Genomic DNA, 20,040 nt, shown 5'->3' with positions numbered 1-20,040 from the left:
TACAACCTGATGAACAAAAAGATAGATACAGAGGCAGTAAAGCATCAAACAGACTGTCAAATTACAGCAGGTAGGCTGGGAAGTGTTGGGGAAGGGGGGAAAGAGATCAACCGAAGGGCTTGTATTCATTCATATAAGCACAGCCAATGGTGAGTGGGGGTGGGGTGAGGGCATAAGACAGTGGGTAGGGGAGGCTGGCAGAATGTCAATGGGGAGATAAAGGATATATATGTACTACTATATGTAATAGTTTGAACAATAAAAAATACTTATGAATAAAACAATAAAAAGGCTGCCTTTTAAAAATGCAAAAATTTTAGGTTCACAGCAAAATTGAATGGAAAATACACAGTATTCCCATATACTCCTGCCTCCCCACCATAAATATCCTGATCAGAGTGATAATACATTTGTCACAATAGATGAACTTAGATTGACATCATCACCCAAAGTCCCTAGTTTACATTAGAGTTCACTCTTGGTATTGTTCATTCTATGGGTTTGAACAAGTGTATGACATGTATCCACCATTATAGTATCATACATGTATCCACCTATATAGTATCATGCAGATACACTGCCCTAAATCTCCTCTGTGCTCCACATCTTCATATCTCCTTATCCTCTAGCCCTTGACAAGCACTGGTCCTTTTATTGCCTCCACTAGATGCCCGGTGCACAAAATTCATGCAAGGGTAGGGTCCCTAGGCCTGGCCAGGGATCAGGGCTGATTGGGGCCTTCCTTCGTTCTGCATCACCCCCAGTGGTCAGCACACATTATAGTGAGCAATCTAACTCCCAGTCTCCTGGTTGAACTCCTGGGGGGACACTTTGCATATTAGCCTTTTATATATATATATGTAGTTTTGCCTTTTCCGAATATCATATAGGTGGAATCATATAGTATGTAGCCTTTTCAGATTGGCTTCTTTCGCATGTTAATGTGCATTTAAGCTTCTTCCATGTATTTTTATGAATAGCTTCTTCTTTTTTTTTAAAGCAATGAATACTACTATTTCACTCTCTGGATGTACCACTCAGTTTATCCATTCTCCCACTGAGGACATTTTGGTTGTTTTCCAAGTTTTGTCAATTATCAGTAGAACTGCCATAACCCTTTGTGTGCAGGTTTTTGCTTGGACCTGTTTTCAACTCATTTGGGTAAATATCAAGGAGCATAATTACTGGACTATTTGAAATGAGTATGGTTAGTTTTGTAAGAAGCTGAGAAACTGTCTTCTAAAGTGGTTGTAACATTTTGCATTTCCACCAACACTGGATAAGAATCCCTGTTGTGGCTTGATCCCCAGTGGGGGGCGTGCGGGAGACAGCCAATCAGTGATTCTCTCTCATCATTGATGTTTCTCTCTCTCTCTTTCTCTCCCTCTCCCTTCCTCTCTGAAATCAATAAAAATATATTTAACAAAAAGAATCCCTGTTACTCCATACCTTTACCAACACCTGATGTTCTCAGTGTTTTGGATTTCAGTCATCTTTATAGGGGTGTAGTGTTATCACTGTTGTTTTACTTTGCAATTCCCTAATGATACATGATGTTGAGCAACTTTTCATGGGCTTACTTATTCCTGTATATTTTCTTTGGGGAGGTGCCTGTTCAGGTATTTTGCCCATTGTTTTAAATTGGGGTGTTCATTTCCTTATTGTTGAGTTTAAGAATTCTTTCTACAGTTTGGATTAACAGTCTTTTATGAGTTGGGTCTTTTGCAAATAATTTCCACTAGTCTAGAGCTTGTCTTCATATTTTCTTGATGCATTATTTAAGGGTTGATCTAAGGCAGTAATTTTCAACCTTTTCATTTTTGTGGCACACATAAACTAATAACTAAAATTCTGTGGTACACTAGAATGTTATGTTTTGCTGATCTGACAAAAATGAGTATATATATATATTTTTTCTTTTTAAAAATATTTTTATTGATTTTAGAGAGGAAGGGAGAAGGTGATAGAAACATCCATGATGAGAGAGACTCATCAATTGGCTGCCTCCTGCACTGGGGATGGAGCCCACAACCCGAGCATGTAACCTGACTGGTAATCAAACCATGACTTCCTGGTTCATAGGTTGATGCTCAACCACTGAGCCACACTGACCAGGCATGCATAACTTTGATTCATTTACACAGGATGGCTATTGTTGTGTTGGTTGTTGTCATTCTTTATTTGACAATCTAAGGGAAAAGAGGTCAGTGCCCCTGACTAGTCAGGTATTGCATGTTTTAAAATTCTTGTGGCACAGTAGTTGAAAATTACTGCTCTAAAAAATACAATCATCACTAACCTCCCTGTCTACCTGTCATTAATATTATACCATGAGACAGCCTCAAAGACTGACCCCAGGTATTCATGCTCTTATGTAATCCACTCACACTGTATTGGGGTTGGCGACCAATGGAATATGGCAGAAGTCATGGTTTGCAACTTCCAACATTAGGTTTTAAAAGATAATGAGGATTCTTGCCCTGGCCAGTATGGCTCAGTTCAGTGGTTGGCAAACTCATTAGTCAACAGCCAAATATCAACAGTACAACGATTGAAATTTATTCTGAGTGCAGAAAACCAACTGCTGCGCATGGGCCACAAAGTTTCACTTGCACTGTGTGTGCCTGCATGTGTTTTTTTGTGGAAGAGCCACACTCAAGGGGCAAAAGAGCCGCATGTGGCTTGCGAGCCGCAGTTTGCTAACCACTGGCTCAGTTGGTTGGGTATTGTTCCATGTCCCACAATGTTGCAGGTTCGTTCGATTCCTGGTCAGGGCACATTCCCTAGTTATGGGCTTGATCCTCAGTAGGGGGCTGCAGGAGGCAGCCAACTGATGTTCCTCCCTCCCTCCTTCCCTCTTTCTCTAAAAAACCATGGAAATAATATCCTCAGGTGAGAATTAACAAAACAAATAAAAAAATGCTTTTAAAAAAGAAACTTGGTTGTTTCCTCTTGAATCATTCACTGAGGAAATGAAGCTGTGAGCAAACCTGAGAGACCCACATGGGAAGGCTTCTTGCCAACAGTCACATGGATGAGTGAATGAGCTGGAAGTAGATCTTCCAGACTGAGTCAAGCTTTCAGAAGACTGCAGCCCCAGCTGACAACCTCAGGAGAACCTAATCAAGAACCAACTAGGTAAGTTGCTCCTGGAATCCTCACCCTCAGAAACTATGCATGAAAATAAATGTTTCATTCCACTAAAGAGTATTGATTTTTCATTTTAGCAGGAAGTTAATGTATTTAAAACCAAATTCCAAATTCATTTCCTCTGCATTGGGCAGTAGCTGCTTTTTCCATTCAGTTATTGTAGACCCTCCCTAGGGTGCTTGGAATTTATCCTATGCATGTGAAGCTTGAGTCAGCCAGAGATGTGGGCAGGTTTATGTAGAGAATTAGATATTCATCTTACCTTTCAGTTATATTTCTGGGATATTCATCTTACCTTTCAGTTCCTATAGTCACCCGAACTCAATTCTCCCATTGCACAACCAAAAAGACTGTAAGTTTGCCCTAACTGGTTTGGCTCAGTGGATAGAGCGTTGGCCTGTGGACTGAAGGGTCCCAGGTTCGATTCTGGTCAAGGGCATGTACCTTGGTTGTGGGCACATCCCAAGTAGGCGGTTTGCAAGAGGCAGCTGATCGATGTTTTTCTCTCTCATCGATATTTCTAACTTTATCCCTCTCCCCTCCTCTCTGTAAAAAAAAATTTTTAAATCAATAAAATATATATTTTTTAAAAAGACTAAGTTTCTATCCAAGTTTTACCTACTCTCATCACAGCATCTGCAGCCAGCCCATGGGTGAAAAGCCATAAAAAAAACACAGAAAAGCCTTTCAAATTGACTACTTTTCTTTCCTTTGTGCTATAATTAAAACAGTCCTAGAATATGGAATATTAAGGCCTGAATTAAAATCCTAACCTAGCCACTTTTTAGCTATGGTGACTTTGCATATGTCAGTTCTCAGACACCATTTCCTCATACTAAAACGTGGTTAAAGTGTCTGCTTTATGGGTTAAGACGAAATGAGATAATACATGAGATAAGGAAACTGAGGCCTAGAGGGGCATAGGAGTAATAGGCTCAGAGGGGTATAGGAGCAATAGGAGTAATTGGTTAACTTAGCTCTGTCTGTGCTTTTTCTGCTAAAACCATATTGCTTTCATCTTTCTAATGACCACCCTTCACCTTTCCCTCCAAAAGACACCTTCAAGTATCTCTATTATCTAATTACCAATTTGGGCACCAAAAATACAGTAAGTCAAAATTCCTGCCCTCAAGAAGTTCTATGTACCACTCTTATCTTATAAGTGTTGACTGACCTCCAGTCTATGCCTGCTTTTGGTCACTCTCCAGCGCTTTTACATAGTTCTTTTGTTATAGCTTTTCCAGTTTGTAACTGTTAACTATAGGAAGTGTTGGACTAATACAACCTGTTCTGCTAATACCAGAAGTGGAACTGCTATAAGTGGATTTTTGGTTTTACTATCTTATTGCTGTTTGTTTTTATGCCATAATATTCGCAGAGGTTCAAAACCTATACTTCTCCACTGCCCTGATACTGCGAGAATCTCGGCTATTTATTTAACTATTAAATGAAATCAAATACTGCCTAGAATCTTTATGTTACTCAGAATCTTTGTCCAGATTACTTCTGCTCCTAAAGGACAGCAATATTTGGTCAGAATTTTCATTGCTGGAGAATAAGGAACCATAGTGTAACTACTTTCCTCCCAGCCCTTCATACCTGATGTTGTTCTGGGTATTCCCCGATCTGGTAAAGCTCCCAACTTCCGATGCTGCTCATACCAGTCATTCACTGTCATGGTTGCCAGACTTGGATAACCAGCTCCAAATACTCTGCAAAAATCACATTGTATTTAGAAAACTAAACATAAATAGCATTTTAAAAAGCCTCTTCTCTTTAGTGGCAAAACCTATGTCTGTTTTATCCTCCCTCCCCTAACCAGGCATCTTCTGAGGAGTTGTGCAAACTCCTGTGAGGATATGTAAAAAGAGGCATCTAGGAAGGGGCACTGAAGTCTTTCATGAGATGATAAATAGCCCAGGCCAGTGGTCGGCAAACTCATTAGTAAACAGAGCCAAATATCAACAGTACAATGATTGAAATTTCTTTTGAGAGCCACATTTTTTAAACTTAAACTTCTAACTCACCCAGGCTGTGGTATTTTGTGGAAGAGCCACACTCAAAGGGCCAGAGAGCCGCATGTGGCTCCTGAACTTCAGTTTGCCGACCATGGGCCCAGGATAATCTCCCATAAGCAATTCCAGAGGCCAATGCCCCACAGAGCAGTGATGATACTATGAAAAGGGTACTTATACTTGGTGAGTCTAAAAGGTATGCAGACTCTCCCGCACCTATGGAAAAGCATCTCAAGAACTCAGATAGGCAAACATGTCGTTTTGAGAACTGTAGCTGAAGGCAATGGGAAAAAATTTTAAAGTGTACAATTCTCTATTCGATTCCTTTCTTGTTTTTAATTAATTAACAGATTATTTTTATTGGTTTCCTTTGGAGATCCTTTTAAGGTCAGGTTTGTGAGGGAAATGTCTGCTGAAGGCCAAAGACAGAAATTATTAGAAGACATAACATCCCTTTGATGAAAGAATAGCCTCCAAGGCAAAGCCATACCCTCTTAATAATGCCTATTCTGCTTGGCACCATGCACTGCAAATGAACCACAAAAGCAAGGGGCTTACAAAGGCACCCCACTTTTTAGTACTACCTACTTGGCTTGGGCTGCATCCCGAGTGAGAATGAAGGGTTTCATTGGAGGCCTGGACGGGCGAGATGAGTGAGAAGTTGATGCCTAAAAAGGAAATTAACTATCAGAAGTGTATTTGCCTTTGCCCACCCCACTGTGCAGTCTCTAAGGTGCTCGAAAGCCCTGGATTCAAAATTCAGTTATTCCCTGCATATCAGTCTCTGAGACATATCAGCAGATATTAATGATGGAGCTTGCTTAGTTTTCTTGAGGACACCCGAGTACCTTGCTGAAGAGAGAGAAAGAGAAAGCTCACTCAGGAATCATCTCACCACAAGTAAAAAATTGTTTGGCTTTAAAATGTCACCCCTCCAGCTGAAACCGGTTTGACTCAGTGGATAGAGCTTCGGCCTGGTGACTGAAAGGTCCCGGGTTCGATTCCAGTCAAAGGCATGTACCTTGGTTGCGGGCACATCCCCAGTAGGGGGTGTGCAGGAGGCAGCTGATCGTTGTTTTTCTCTCATCGATGTTTCTAACTATCTCTCTCCCTTCCTCTCTGTAAAAAATCAATAAAATATATTTAAAAAAAATAAAAAATAAAATAAAATGTCCCCCCTCCAAAGGAGATGGCAAAGGCTTTTTGAATGATCCATTTTAATCCCTTGAGATAAATTTTAAGTTCCTTTCCTTAGCCTGGCCTTTAGTGCTAAAGTTCAATTATGACCCAGTAATTATGCTATTAACCGTCAAGAACCCCTTAGGGTACTTTAGAAGTGGATGTTCCTAAATGCAAGGGGGAGAATGGGTTGGCAGTTTTCATGCATAGCTATATAGAAATGCTTCAAGGAACCCTGGCTATCCAGGTGCACAAAGAAACAAAACCTGGTCAATGAAAAGGCATTCCCTTGGTTCAAGCTCCATCACTCCCAGAGCCAATCTCAATACTAAAGGAGAGAGCATGCAAAAAGAAAAAAAACAGCCCTAACTGGTTTGGCTCAGTGGATAGCGTCGGCCTGCAGACTGAAGGGTCCCAGGTTCAATTCTGGTCAAGGGCATGTACCTTGGTTGCGGGCACATCCTCAGTAGGAGGTGTGCAGGAGGCAGCTGATCGATGTTTCTCTCTCATCGATGTTTCTAACACCCTATCCCTTCCTCTCTAAAAAAAAAAAAAAAGTCAATAAAATATATTTAAAAAGAAAAAAGAAAAAAACAGCAGCAAAGTAAGGGGCAGGGGAGGATCGAGAAGAGTCCAGTCTCATACTGTTTAAAACCACTCTAGATATGCTCAAGGGGCCTCATAATTGTTCATTCTTTAATCCTTTAACATGAGGGACTAGGTTGGTATTACCTGAGGCAAAAGCTCCTGGGCTAATTACTACAAATCAAATTAGGAAAAGGTTTCTCTGAGGACTTAAATAAATGCCTGTGGCCAGCTGGTAAATTCAACTCAATTTCTCTTATATCAGAACCAAAAAGTAAGTGGCAGCAGAGCCTAATCTTTTGAAGCAGCAGCTCCAAAACAGGATCATGATGTTCAAAGACAGCCAAAGCTGTAAGACACCAAGTGTTCTTCATCAGTATGCTCAACATTTTGCTGTGTCTCATACGAGGATCAAAAGGGGTGAGTGTGCATCACTATGTATGGTTAAATTGGGATTCATCTCCTTTCTACTCTTTTCTCTCTCTCCTATTCCATTTTTCTTCTCTATTTCCATCCAATTCCTCTTTCCCTTTGTTTATTATAGTCAAGCAGATTTTAAAAGCCGATCTCCCTATGCCTCCTTCAGCAGATATGACTTTTCCATAGCCAAAACCAATTTTTACTTCAGGGAAATCTCCCTCCCGAGGCATGTCACAAAATTATAAATGACTAAAAGTGTGTTACAGGTTAGTAGGCACTGGGGAACGAAACTGTAAACCAGAGAGAAAGCTACCCTAGTGAACCTTCAGCCTTCTTCCACTGAACTTAATAACAACGATTTTATGAAGACTCAAAAGCATTTAAATTTGATTATTGTCCTATAGAACATTTAAATCTCTGATAGCAGTTTTTTAAAATTATATAGCAGTGAACAGACTTACCTCTTTTGAAGAGTCTTTTCCTCTCAGGATATTTATCTCCTGGTCAATGCTCTCAATCTCTTCTAAGCAGATACCAATCCACCTTCGAAGGTGAAGGAGGTAATACTCACGAACATGCTCATCATCTGCTTCACCACTTTCCACAGCAGATTTCATTTCAGACAACCTATGCTCCATCTCCTTCTTCTGCTTGTATCTGTTCCACAGGAAAGCATTACCGGTGAACTTAAAAATAAAGAGGTTTTCCTTCAAAAGAAGGCCACAGTAAGATTTTACCTTTGCAAGTGACCAGGAAGTCAGCACGCCAATTTCCACTTTGGCAACAGTATAGATTCTATACTTCAGAACTTGCCAACAGTTCTCTCAAGACTACAAGGCAAGGAAGGGATCAGCAACAGCTGAGAAATACATCTGACGCCAGAGAAGTACAGATATAACTTGATTTGAGCAACTCCTCCCATCCTCTTTAGAGATAGAGTGCCTTAATCATTTTATATCAACCTTTACTAGGTTGGGTGTTTAGTACCACATAATATCCACTTGGGAATTACAACTTCAAAGAATCATAGAATCTTAGGGGTCATTTACCTGCCACTGATGTAGGAATTCCTGTGAAACAGTCTAAAGAAATGATCTTTTCTTTTCTGCTGAGCAAAACATTCCCAGCTCTTCTGATGCATCTTAATAAAATTTAAAGTCTTATAATCACCTTGCCCACCTTTCTCAGGATGCACTCTCATCTATCATTCATTTAAAAAAATATTTACTGAGAACCTATTGTATGACAGGCAATGTTCTCAGTACTGGAGATACAGCTGTGTATACAAGTCCTTACTCTCCTGAAGCTTTCGTTCTAGTGGGAGAAGGCAAAAAGAAATAGATGAGGAGTCAGGTGGTGGTAAGTGCTATGAAGAAGCAAAGTATAATGGATAGACCGATGGTGTGAAGGTAGGGGTGCTATTATATACAAGATGATCAGGAGAGACCTCTCTGAAGAAATGACATTTGAGCAAAGATTTCAAAGAAATTGGTAAGCAAGCCATGTCAATATCTGGAAGGGTGTTGTTGTTTTTTTTACAAGAGAAAATCAAGTTTTAATACATGCACATGGGGAACTCACATAAGTGTAAATTTCAAAAGACAGTGAGGCAACATTGGGTATATAAGACAATTCTGGACAAAGGAGAAAGGAGTGGGGTTGGGGTATTAGATTTCAGAAGTGAGAATGGGCGATTTACTGATAGTTCAGGAAGAGTGGAACATGCATGGCATGGCAAGTAAGTTCTTGCTAGGTGACTCAGAGACAATGGGACACGGGGTATCTAGCTAACAAGAGCCTGCCGGAAGCCCTCTGATTTACCACACTTAATTTAAATAGGGCTAAAGTTGCATCCTAAGATCTGTCTGAATCTCTTGGGCAGGAAAGGGAGGGTAAAAGGTTCTAAGTCTTGTTTCTTAATAAACAGCTTAAAATCAATATCTCAAAAAGGCAGCTTCATGGTGGCAAAACTTTGGTTCCCTCTGAGTATTTGTTCTAAGGGGGAAAAGTAAATCGAAAGGTCCTGGCTAGAAGAGTAACTGGCCAAACATGTTTGAGAAATAGCAAAGAGGCCAGTGCACTAGTGTCAAGTGAAGAATGACAGGAAATAGGGTCAGATGTACAGCCAGGGCCATAATTTGCAGAACCCTGTAGGGAATAAGACCCAGCATATCAAATGCCATGATATTTCAAGTGAGATGGAAAAGCCACTGAAGGCTTTTGGATAGAATACAGGACAGGAATGGAGTGACATGAAAACTTTTATATGGACCACTCTGGCTGTCCGTGTGGACTCTAGACTAGCGTTTGCCAACCTTTTGGACCTCACTGACCACCAGTGGTCAGCAGAAGATTCTAAAATTTTATATAGAATTCTATAGACATGCACTTTTCTTGTAATGGTAAGCCATTACATGAATACACCCCCTTATCACCCTTTTGACTCTGGACAACTTTCACTGTTCCCTTTTCCAGTTCCCAAGCTGCTGAAGAGAGCTAATGAATTATAAATTTGTCATCTATCCTTTTGTTCATCTTTTGTGGATCCCGTGCCACCATCACACCAGATGGCCTGCAATCCAACTTCCCTGTTTACCTTAAAATCTCTTGCCCACCCGGTGTGGCTCAGTAGTTGAGCATCGGCCCATGAACCAGGATATCATGGTTTGATTCCAGGTCAGGGCATATGCCCAGGTTGCAGGCTCGATCCCCAGTGGGGGCTGTGCAGGAGGCAGCTGACCAAAGATTTGCTCTCATCATTGATGCTTCTAGCTCTCTCTCCCCCTTCCCCTTCCTCTCTGAAATCAATATAAACATAGTTTTAAAAAATCTCTGTAGCTTCACCTTTCCTTTCCTCTCATCCATAAGGGGCTAATGCTATCTTTAGGAATCAAGGCCATCACTTTACCATTTCACTCTTGCTACAAATCCTACCCCCACCCACATTCTTCCAGGCCTCACTCTATCAATTACCCTCCGTCATAAGCAGTTACAATTTTTCACTCTACTGGTGCCTTTCCCCTTTCCTAGACACACCTTCCCCCAAACATATTCTAACTCTTTGTTCTATGCTATAGTGGAAATGGTACCAGAACTGGGAAGTTGAAGACCTAGGTTTAAATCCTAGCCTACACTTAATAGCTATGTAACTTGGACATGTCAATTCTCAGAGCCAAATTACTTATCTCTAACATGGGGATATTTGCTTTGTGGAGTCGTTAAGAGGATCAAATGAAACAACACACATGTACGTGCTTTGTAAACAGCAATGTAATATGAATATTGTTAGCTAATAAAAAAATTTGAGCCTAGGAAGGGCTAGATGATGCTCAACCAATTAAGTGGTAGAAGTTGGTCACCCCAGGTTTGTCGGACTAAACAGCCCAGGCTTTTTCTGCTATACCATATTGCTTCCATCTTTGTAAAGACCACTGTGTCTCTCCCAAAGACAACTCCAGTACTTACTATAATCCAGTTACTGGGCACCAAGAATACAGTGATACAATTGGGATACAAAAGATACAAATAGTCAGACTCTGACATTTAGGAATTTCAAGTCTAGAGAATAATATCTTATCTAATAAAAGAGTAATGTGCAAATTGACCATACCTCTGCTACGCCCACCAGCCAATCAGGAGTAAGTATGCAAATTAACCCAACTAAGATAGTTGTGGTTACGGAGTGAACAGGAGGCTTGGGCTTCCCTGGCAATGGAGGAAGCCAAGCTTTCTGCACACCCTGGCCAGCCCTGGACTCCACTCAAGGCTACAAAGTTTCAATTATAGAAGATACATCAATCCCAACAAAAATGGCAGCAGCCATGGAGCTGGCGAGAGCAGGTGGCTTCAGTTGCCCCTGGCAATGGAGGAAGGCAAGCTTCTCACTTGCCCTGGCCTGCTCTGCCCTCTGCTCAAGGTTACAAAGTTTCCATTATAGAAGATAAATAAATCCCAGATACCAGGGCCTCCACTTGGGTTGTCAGGGGTCATGACTGGCCTGCAAACCACCAGAGGCCCCTCACCCAGGCCACCCCACTCCCCAAAGGAACCCCCACCCTGATCTGGGACACCCTTCAGGGCAAATCAGCTGGCCCCCACCCATGCACCTGGCCTCTATCCTATCTCATAAGAGTAATATGCAAATTGAACATCACTCCAAGATACAAGATGGCTGCCCCCATGTAGTCAAAGATGGCTGCTCTCCTATGGACACAAAATGGCCACCATAAGATAGCCAGCAGGGGAGGGACCGGGCCTGCAAGGGAGGGCAGTTGGAGGTGATCAAGCCTGCAGGGGAGGGTACTTAGGGGTGACCAGGCTGGCAGTGTAGGGAAGTTGGGGGCGACCAGCTGGATAGAGGCCTGGTGCATGGGTGGGGACCAGCTGATTTGCAGGGAAGGGCAGTTGGGAGGGACCCAGGCCTGCAGGGGAGAGCATTTGGGGGGAACAGGCCTGCAGGGGAGGGCACTTAAGGGTGACCAGGCCTACAGGGGCAAACAGGCTGGCAGGGGAGTGGTTAGGGGGTGATCAGGATGGCAGGTAGAAGCAGTTAGGGGCAATCAGGAAAGCAGGCAAGCAAGCAGTTGGGAGCCAGCAGTCCTGGATTGTGAGAGGGATCCAAGATTGGAGAGGGTGCAGGCTGGGCTGAGGGACATTAGAATAGAGAGAATACGTGAAGAAAAAGGTTTTGAGAGAGAGAGGTGTTTTATGTAGCATGGCCTCAGTATGTAAAGTTGTGGGGTAAGGGAGGGAGGACCTACAAAAAGTAACTAAGGATCTGAACACTTTTTCTATTCATGGAAATGCTTCTTACAAAAGTAATGTCTCTGATAGCTGTAACTTCATTTTTATTACCTCTTCCAAGTTTAAGTACTACTACAGCATGTTAACTTTTCTTTCTGCCTCTCTCTTCCATTTCCATATTCTATATACATCACTTTAGTATGAAGACCTCTGAGCTTCTGCCAAATCAGACTACTCTCCATTCCTTGTACATACTTCAAATTGCCTTGGGCTTTTGCTCATGTTGTTCCTCCTACTTGTTAACAACAAATATTTCTTGAGCACCTTCTATGGCAGACTCCGTAGTCAACATACCACAGTGAACAAGAGAAATGGCCCCTGATCTTCTGGAGCATACATTCTAACAGGGTAGAAAGACAAATCAATGAAGAGCATTCCATGCAAAGACAACATGAACAACGGCTCTTTAGAAGGAGCTGGGACTGTTCAAAGAATGAAAGGCTACTGAGCAAAAGGAGTGTGATACACAATGAGATTGGAGAGAGGCAGGCACCAGATCATGCAGGGCCTTGTAGTTGTTAGTGGCTTGGTTATTTCAGGTGAGAGATACTGCTGGTCTAGACTAAGGTATGAGATAATGGAGATGGAGAGAAGCAGGACATGATAGGTAGAATTGGCAGGCCTTGAAGACTGACTGGATGTGGATATTTAGAAGGAACGAACTGAAGTTAACTTCTAGGTTTCTGGATTAAACACCTGGTGAATGATGTTAAAACTATTAAGATGGTTAAGTCTTGGGTGTGGGGGGATATTTGCAGGTTAAGCAGCCAAGGGTTCAATTAAGAGCATGTTAAGTTTGAGATGTCTATGAAACATCCATGTAGGACAGAGATTTTCAATTGATGTGCTTCAATAATTTTTAAAACATGAATACCTGACTATTTAGTCAGGAGTACTGACATCTTTTCCCTTAGATTGTCAAATAAAAAAATTAGACAATAGCCAATACAACAATAGCCACCTGGTGTGAACGAATAAAAATTAGACTTTTGTTTTGTCAGATCCGCAAAAAGTATATTTTTTGATGTGTCGCAGAATTTTAATAATTATTTTATGTATGCCGCGAGATGAAAAAGGTTGAAAATCACTGACGTAGGGTGTTGGAAGTATGAGTCTGAAAGTAGAACATGTTGATATCTCATCTGTCAGGCATGTAAAAAAAAAATGTCCAAAGATCAAGCTTTCTAGCTAAAGAAATGCAAATCAAAACAACGAAATACTTTTATTTGCCCAGTTGGATTTTCCAAGTGTTAACGTCCAATATCAGTGCAGTGGGACACACTCTGCAATTTGTTATTGTGGAAAGCAACACACTGTTACCGGCAAGAGTCTTAAAATATCCAGGCATGGCTCAGTGGTTGAGCATTGACCTATGAACCGGGAGGTCATTGTTTAATTCCTGGTCAGGGCATATGCCCAAGCTGCAAGCTTGATCCCCAGTGTGGGGCATACAGGAGGCATTTGATCAATAATTCTCTCTCATCATTGATGTATCCATCTCCCTCTCCCTCTCCCTTCCTCTCTGAAATCAATTAAAAATACTTTTAAAAAAGAGTCTTAAAATATTTAAAATCTATCCTAAGAAAACAATAAATATTTGTGTGACAGATGTAGTTAAAGATGTTTGAGCAAAAAAGAAAAAAAAGAGAACTCATGGACATGGACAAGTATGGTGATGGCAGGAGAGGGGGATGTGAGGTTAAGGGGGTAGAGAGTGGGGGCTGGAGGTGGAAGAGGGCACAGAGGAGATAAATGGTGATGGAAAAATTAAAAAGTTTAAAAAAATATATGTTTGGCCTGGCCAGTATGGCTCAGTGCTTGAGTGATGACCCATGCACCAAGAGGTTGCTGATTTGATTCTGGGCTTAATCCCCAGTAGGGGGCATGCAAGAGGCAGCTTATCAATGTTTCTCCCCCCCTCCCTTTCTCTTTCTCTAAAATTAATAAAAACATATAAAATAATAAAAACAGGTGTTTGTTCTTAACATTATTTAAAATATCAAAAATAAAAGCCCAAACCATAAACAGTCTAAGTATTTGACAATAAAAGATTAGTTTAAATACCTATGGTATGTCTATGGGCTGAAATGTTATGTAGCCATTAAATATCATGGTTTCAAAAGACATAGGGAAATGATCACAACATAATGTTAGGTTAAAAAAGATGAAAAACTATATATACAGTTATTATTCCAAATTTATTAACTAAAATAACTACATCATATCTAAAAGGAAACATTCAGAAAGTTAACAAAATTCATCTCTGAGTGTTAGGATTAAGGATTACTTTAATTTAAAAAATATTCTCTATTTTTCCAACTTTCTACTATGGGTATTATCTTTACATTCAGGAAAACCTGTAATCTCTATTTGTAACCATCCTTCAAGGCTTGTGGCAAATGCTGTTACCTTCTGAAACCTTCCCAATCGCTCCAACCAGATCTGAGCCCTCCCTGTTCTTTCTCACAAAGCTGTGTGGATGAAAAGGGGCCACTCACTAATCTGACTAATTCAGGGAAGCCCTGCATGACAGCCTTGCAAACTAAGAGACCAAAGTAACCACAAAGGATGGTCTGAAATTAAAACTTCTTAATTAAAAAGCAGCTTATAGTGGGTAGTCATGTCCTAGGCCAGTATCTTCTCTGACAAAGATCAACTCTTTACTGAATCTCTTGTCTTTCTGCATCTAAGATAATATAACTGTAGAATGTCAAGGTAACTTGTAACTTCCTTTTGTCTGGACCCCTCAGGGTATGACAAATGGCACCAGGGTGAAGACCACACATTCCCTCATTATTGTTCCATTAATCATTGATTGAGGTTGTACCTTCAACTTCCTCACACTCCAAGCTCCCCTAAGTCTGAATGCTCCATTCTTGAGCATCATTCCTTCCTCCTATCCACAACCCTCTTTGCATTCTAACACCACCTAATTGATTACAGCTATACACACCTCCAACCTGGCTCAGTTCTTTAATGCCCCTATATCTTAGTAATGCTATTTGTGCTGCCTAATGCCCTCCTTTCATCTTCTAGATAATATTCCTATTCATCCTTAAACAACTCATCATAAGAGTAACCTGTTCCAGGGAGCCTTCTCCTCTTTTTGCTTTCTCTTTGGTTACCGTAGGTGCCTCTCCAGTCTGCTCTCACGGTACCTGGTACATCTTTTTATCACATCATTTTATGTTGATACTGTTTCTATGCCTTTTTTCCTCACCAGACTGTATGCATAGTTCCTAGACACTGTGAGCATTCTTTAAATACGTTAAAAAAAAAACAACCACAAAACTAAACTGAGAGCAAGCAACTTGTTAAAGGTTACACGATGAAGCTATGCCAGGGATAAGATTAGTTCAGGATATTACACACCAGATCCAGTACTGTTAGAACAAATTCTCAATCAAAGGATTGTAAATGGACTACAAGTACAAGATATTGTGCCCTTCAGAGATATTTGCCCCACAGTCCTACACAAATATTACCATGTTGTGATCTGGGAGAGACTGGGAGACAATCTGCTAAACTACATTGCTGCTGTTGGCAACCATAAGGAGTCTAATGGTTAGGAATGATCATCTCAACAAAGGTAGAGGGTTCTTGAAAAACTCAGTAGAGTTTGCTATCACCAGGGCCTATGCTCAATAAAAATGAAAAGAGTGACATATATCATTGTCCACCCGCTCCCCCCCCCAAAAAAAAAAAACAAACAAAAAAGCATGCACCCTCTGCAACAGCACTTGCCATTGGGCAGTTTTCAAATTATAATTACTGACCCACCTCTCTATTTTAGCCTGTCTTTGAGATGCCATAGCAACGAGGCTAGGTTGGGCCATGGAGGAACTAGCTGTGTTATTTTCAGCTGAGTTGTTCTTGGTTTTGGGCAACTCAAACTCTGCCACGTGATAGTGCTGGCACTGAGATAAGTAGTTTAAAAAGTGTTCTCGAGCCCATTGCAAATGATCTAAGCGCTTGCTGGAGTTGCCTTGTTTCATGGCGAGGGCTCCTTGAAATGCTGGCACCATCAGGTACTTCAGGTCGGTGGAAGCAATCTCTTCCAAATCTTCATTTCGGCTGGAAAAAGCAAAGAGGAGGCTGTGAAGCCTGGTTGGGCATTAAAACTATGGCCCTTGCTTCCTGAGGATGGGAAAGGTTGGGGTGGGAATGAGGCAAAGGGAGGAGGCAGGGGAACAGTGGCCTGGTTTCTTCCAAGTGGCTGAGCGCTCACACCCGCCAACAGCATATACTATGTAACAAAATCGTGGGACACTGACTACTTGGGAAGAGAGGTGGCGACTGTAAACAATGTAGAACAGAAACAATGTAGGGAGATAGGCACGAAAGGCCCTTAGTCTTAGTCTCTTCCACCCAGGCCCAATGGCTCCACCGCTGGTAACCATTATTACCTACGTTGTCAGCTATTACCCTCTCCCCATACCTGAACAAGTCGAGTTGCGCTAACATTTCGGCGGCCTGCTTAAGGTGCTGGAGTCCTTTTGAGACCTTCTCTTGGACTTCCCGGGAGCCGGTGGGCTCCGTCGCTACTTCCACTTCGTCCAGAAGCTGTCGGCTGATATCAAACAGCTCCGGTAGCCGTGGCAGCGGTAACTCTTCTTCTTCGGCCGCAGCCATCTTGAGGGAGGGAGAAACCCGGAAGACCTCATTTCCGGGGTTAGACACAGCTGCGGGGCTCCGGGGGAGCCTACGAAACCGGAAGGGGCGCTCCTTCGGGCCAGCAGTCCCATTGTTGCCCAAGCGCCCGAGAACCTTCGGAACCAGCTGTCGGCTGCCCTGGCAACCGTTGCCACGGGCTCATTGGACCAGGCTGTCGTTCCTTGTAGGAGGCCTCGGAGAGAAGCGATCGAGCAAAACGCTCAGCCCTGTTTACGACTGGCTCCTCGTCGCGGAGGCTGAGCTGGGAAGCTCCATGGGAGCAGAGACGCGGCTCTCGCGAGGCTGAGTACTGAGCGCGAGCGGCGCGCTGCCCTGAGCCGGGCTGCCGCGCGCCGACCCGCCGGGCGAGGGGCGGGGCTGCCCGGGCTCGGGCCGCGCACAGCTGGAGCTCCAGGAGCCTCCCACCCAATCCTCTGTCGCCCACTTCCGCCTCAGGTCACCCTTCCTCCCACACACTGCGTTTCAAAAGTTTTCCTCTGTGACACCTTCCTGGATACCCCTCAACCCCCGCCCCAGCCAAGCACAGTTCTGTGCATCTACAGATCGGTGTACATCCATCACTAGAACGAGTCATTCATTTTTGCTACTCTCTGGCTAGCCCAGTGGGTACTTAGGAAGTAAGTGCTCAGTGTCAATACATAGCCACTAGCCACATGGGATTATTGAGTACTTTAAAGTCTGTTTTTGAGATGTTTTGTAACTGTGACACAGACGCCGGAGTTTGAAAAGTTATTACTAAACAAGAATATATCGGTAATTTTTACACTGGGTACGTTGTTGAAATGCTGTTATTTTATATAAATTGGGTTAAATGTATTAAAATGAATTTCACTTGTCTTTCCACGTGTCTACTAGAAAATTTAAATTTACATGTTGGGCTAACATTGTGGCTTACATTATATTTCTACTGGACAGTGCTGATGTAAAAAAATAATTTGGGGGTGTCATTGCTTTGAACAAATCATTATAAATATATACTGGTTACCTTAGGCTACATCCCGAGTTGTCCCAGTAGATTTAAGATAAGTAGAAAATAAGCTTACAAATAAGCTTATTTTCTTACCTGGAAAATAAGGTTTTAAACTAAATATAGTTGAAAAGAAAAAATTTTCATGTAAAAACAACTAGAGGGCAATATAGGACAGTATATACAATAACTAGGTGATATGTAACATTGCACAGGCTGTTAGAAAACTAAGAAATGACAAGTCATTGTATGCTAAGAATTCAGAAAGCTTCTTAGACATGATATGCTATCATAGAATTTCAAAGTTGGAAGGAAACTCAGAGGAAAAACTGACACCAGAAAGGTTAAGTGACTTGCCCAGCTACTTGTGACAAAGCCAGTGTCTTCCAAATTCAATTGTTTTTACTCCATCAATCTTAAATTGAGCTGGATTTAAAAAGATGAACAGCCCTAGCCCGTTTGGCTCAGTGGATAGAGCGTTGGCTTTCGGACTGAAGGGTCCCAGGTTCGATTCTGGCCTAGGGCACATGCCCAAGGTTGCACGCTTGATCCTCAGTGGGGGACGTGCAGGAAGAAGCAGATTGATGATTCTCTCGTCATTGATGTTTCTATCTCTCCCTTCCTCTCTGAAATCAATAATAATAATAATAATAAAAAAAGATGGACAGGGCCTTTTATGTAAGGCAGAATGGAGTCCTTGGCTAAAACAATGCTTTGCAAGAGGGAGAGGAGAATGGGACCTAAGTATAGGTTGGAAAAGCTTCCCAGATGATTCTAATAAACCTCCCCTTGAGACCCCTCACTTTAGCTGAGAGGAAGGGAGACTGGCAAATTATCTAGTGTTTTATTTGTCTGGCACCTCTAATGACTCTAATAAATTTAACTTTTAGGGTCAGCCTTGGGCAGGAATACAAAGTAATAAGGTAGTACTTGTAGAGGAGACTTGGAAGCACAGTAATTGGGAGACTAAAGAAAATTTGTTCATGTGCATTTGCTTGGATTAAGGTATAGCTTTACTGTTGTCTAAGAGAAAAAAAAAAGGCAGGATTTGAATTTGGTCCTGAACTTTGTGAGCCATTTTTTTCCTAAGGCTTCCAAAATGACAGTCTTTATGGAAGTTGCCAATTACTTTCAGAGTACATATTAAATTGTTATTATAAGCATTGCATCTTATTTTGAGATACCAAGATTAATAGGTAAAAAATAATATAAATTAGTTGTTTATTGTGTTTCTGTATGTAAACACTTTATCACATTAAATCCCTATTGTGTATAGAAAATTTTTAAAAATTTTAAATATATTTTTATTAATTTCAGAGAGGAAATGAAAAGGAGAGAGAGAGAAACATCAATGATGAGAGAGAATCAATGATCGGCTGCCTCCTGCACACCCCACACTGGAGATCCAGCCCACAACCCAGGCATGTGCCCTTGACTAGAATCGAACCCAGGACAGGTTGATGCTCTATCCACTGAGCCAAAAAAACTAGGGCTATATAGGAGGTTTTTTTTATAAAATCTTAATTTAGGAGAAATGGAAGGACCATTAGAAATCATCTATAATAATAAAGCATAATATGCTAATTAGACAGGACATCCTTCTGGAGGAAGCCGGGCCTGCAAAGGAAAAGTCTGGGTCCCAGGTGCCTGCCAACAGCTGGAGGGAAGCCCGGGTCCTGGGTGCTGGAGGGAAGCCAGTGCCCACAGCCGGGGGAAGGAAGGGCTACTCTTGCACGAATTTCGTGCATCAGGCCTCTAGTGTAAGCATAATTGTACTTAAAACTTTTTGTTGTAGCAGAACTCTTTTTCCAAACCAAGTTTTAGACAGGCCATGATTTCAAAAGGGCTGCTGTGCTAGAGATGGATACCCCTGCCATGCCAACTCAGCCCATCTTTTCCCTAACCTCTTAGTGGCACCCACAACACCAAGGCTGGGTGTCTGAGGGACTCAAGGGCTCTAAGTAACAATATAAAAAGCACTCATCTGGCACAACCTCCTCCTTTAGCAGTTGAGGAAACATACCCTGAGAAGTTAAGTGACTTGCCCAAGGTCAGACAGCTAAGATAAACTGGGCAACAGTATTTAGAGTGAGTTAGGATGGGGAAAAACTAGAGTCCAGAATGTAGAAGGCATTTTAATCTACTCATGACCATGGAAATGAGATGACCTTTCAAATATTTCCTGATGTGACTTCACTGGTAGAGATGATAGATGTTCTTTTGTTCCGTAAGGATTTAACACAGATT

The 20,040-nt window shown here is 41.9% G+C and overlaps 1 protein-coding gene and 1 long non-coding RNA gene across 2 annotated transcripts in view; one reads left to right on the top strand and one right to left on the bottom strand.

The window, feature by feature from the left end:
• IGBP1 (immunoglobulin binding protein 1) overlaps nt 1-17,163 on the bottom strand; it is a 38,354-nt gene extending 21,191 nt beyond the window's left edge. The window contains exons 1-5 of the mRNA XM_084869719.1: nt 16,591-17,163; nt 15,933-16,226; nt 7,811-8,006; nt 5,754-5,833; nt 4,750-4,862 (exon numbers count right to left, since the gene is read on the bottom strand). Of these exons, the coding sequence (XP_084725845.1) occupies nt 4,750-4,862; nt 5,754-5,833; nt 7,811-8,006; nt 15,933-16,226; nt 16,591-16,784 (877 nt within the window). The 5' untranslated portion in view covers nt 16,785-17,163. The remainder of the gene's footprint in view (nt 1-4,749; nt 4,863-5,753; nt 5,834-7,810; nt 8,007-15,932; nt 16,227-16,590) is intronic.
• On the top strand, nt 11,505-15,435 carry LOC311614721. The gene is made up of 2 exons (XR_014793707.1): nt 11,505-11,888; nt 11,921-15,435. It is a non-coding gene; the product is annotated as an uncharacterized lncRNA (long non-coding RNA).
• Nucleotides 17,164-20,040: the final 2,877 nt, after the last annotated feature.

The sequence above is a fragment of the Pipistrellus hanaki genome (genome assembly GCF_964339955.1).
Source record: "Pipistrellus hanaki genome assembly, chromosome: X".
Lineage (NCBI taxonomy): Eukaryota > Metazoa > Chordata > Mammalia > Chiroptera > Vespertilionidae > Pipistrellus > Pipistrellus hanaki.
The sequence above is the reverse complement of the archived record's forward strand: the minus strand, read 5'-3'. Positions and strand labels throughout refer to the sequence as shown.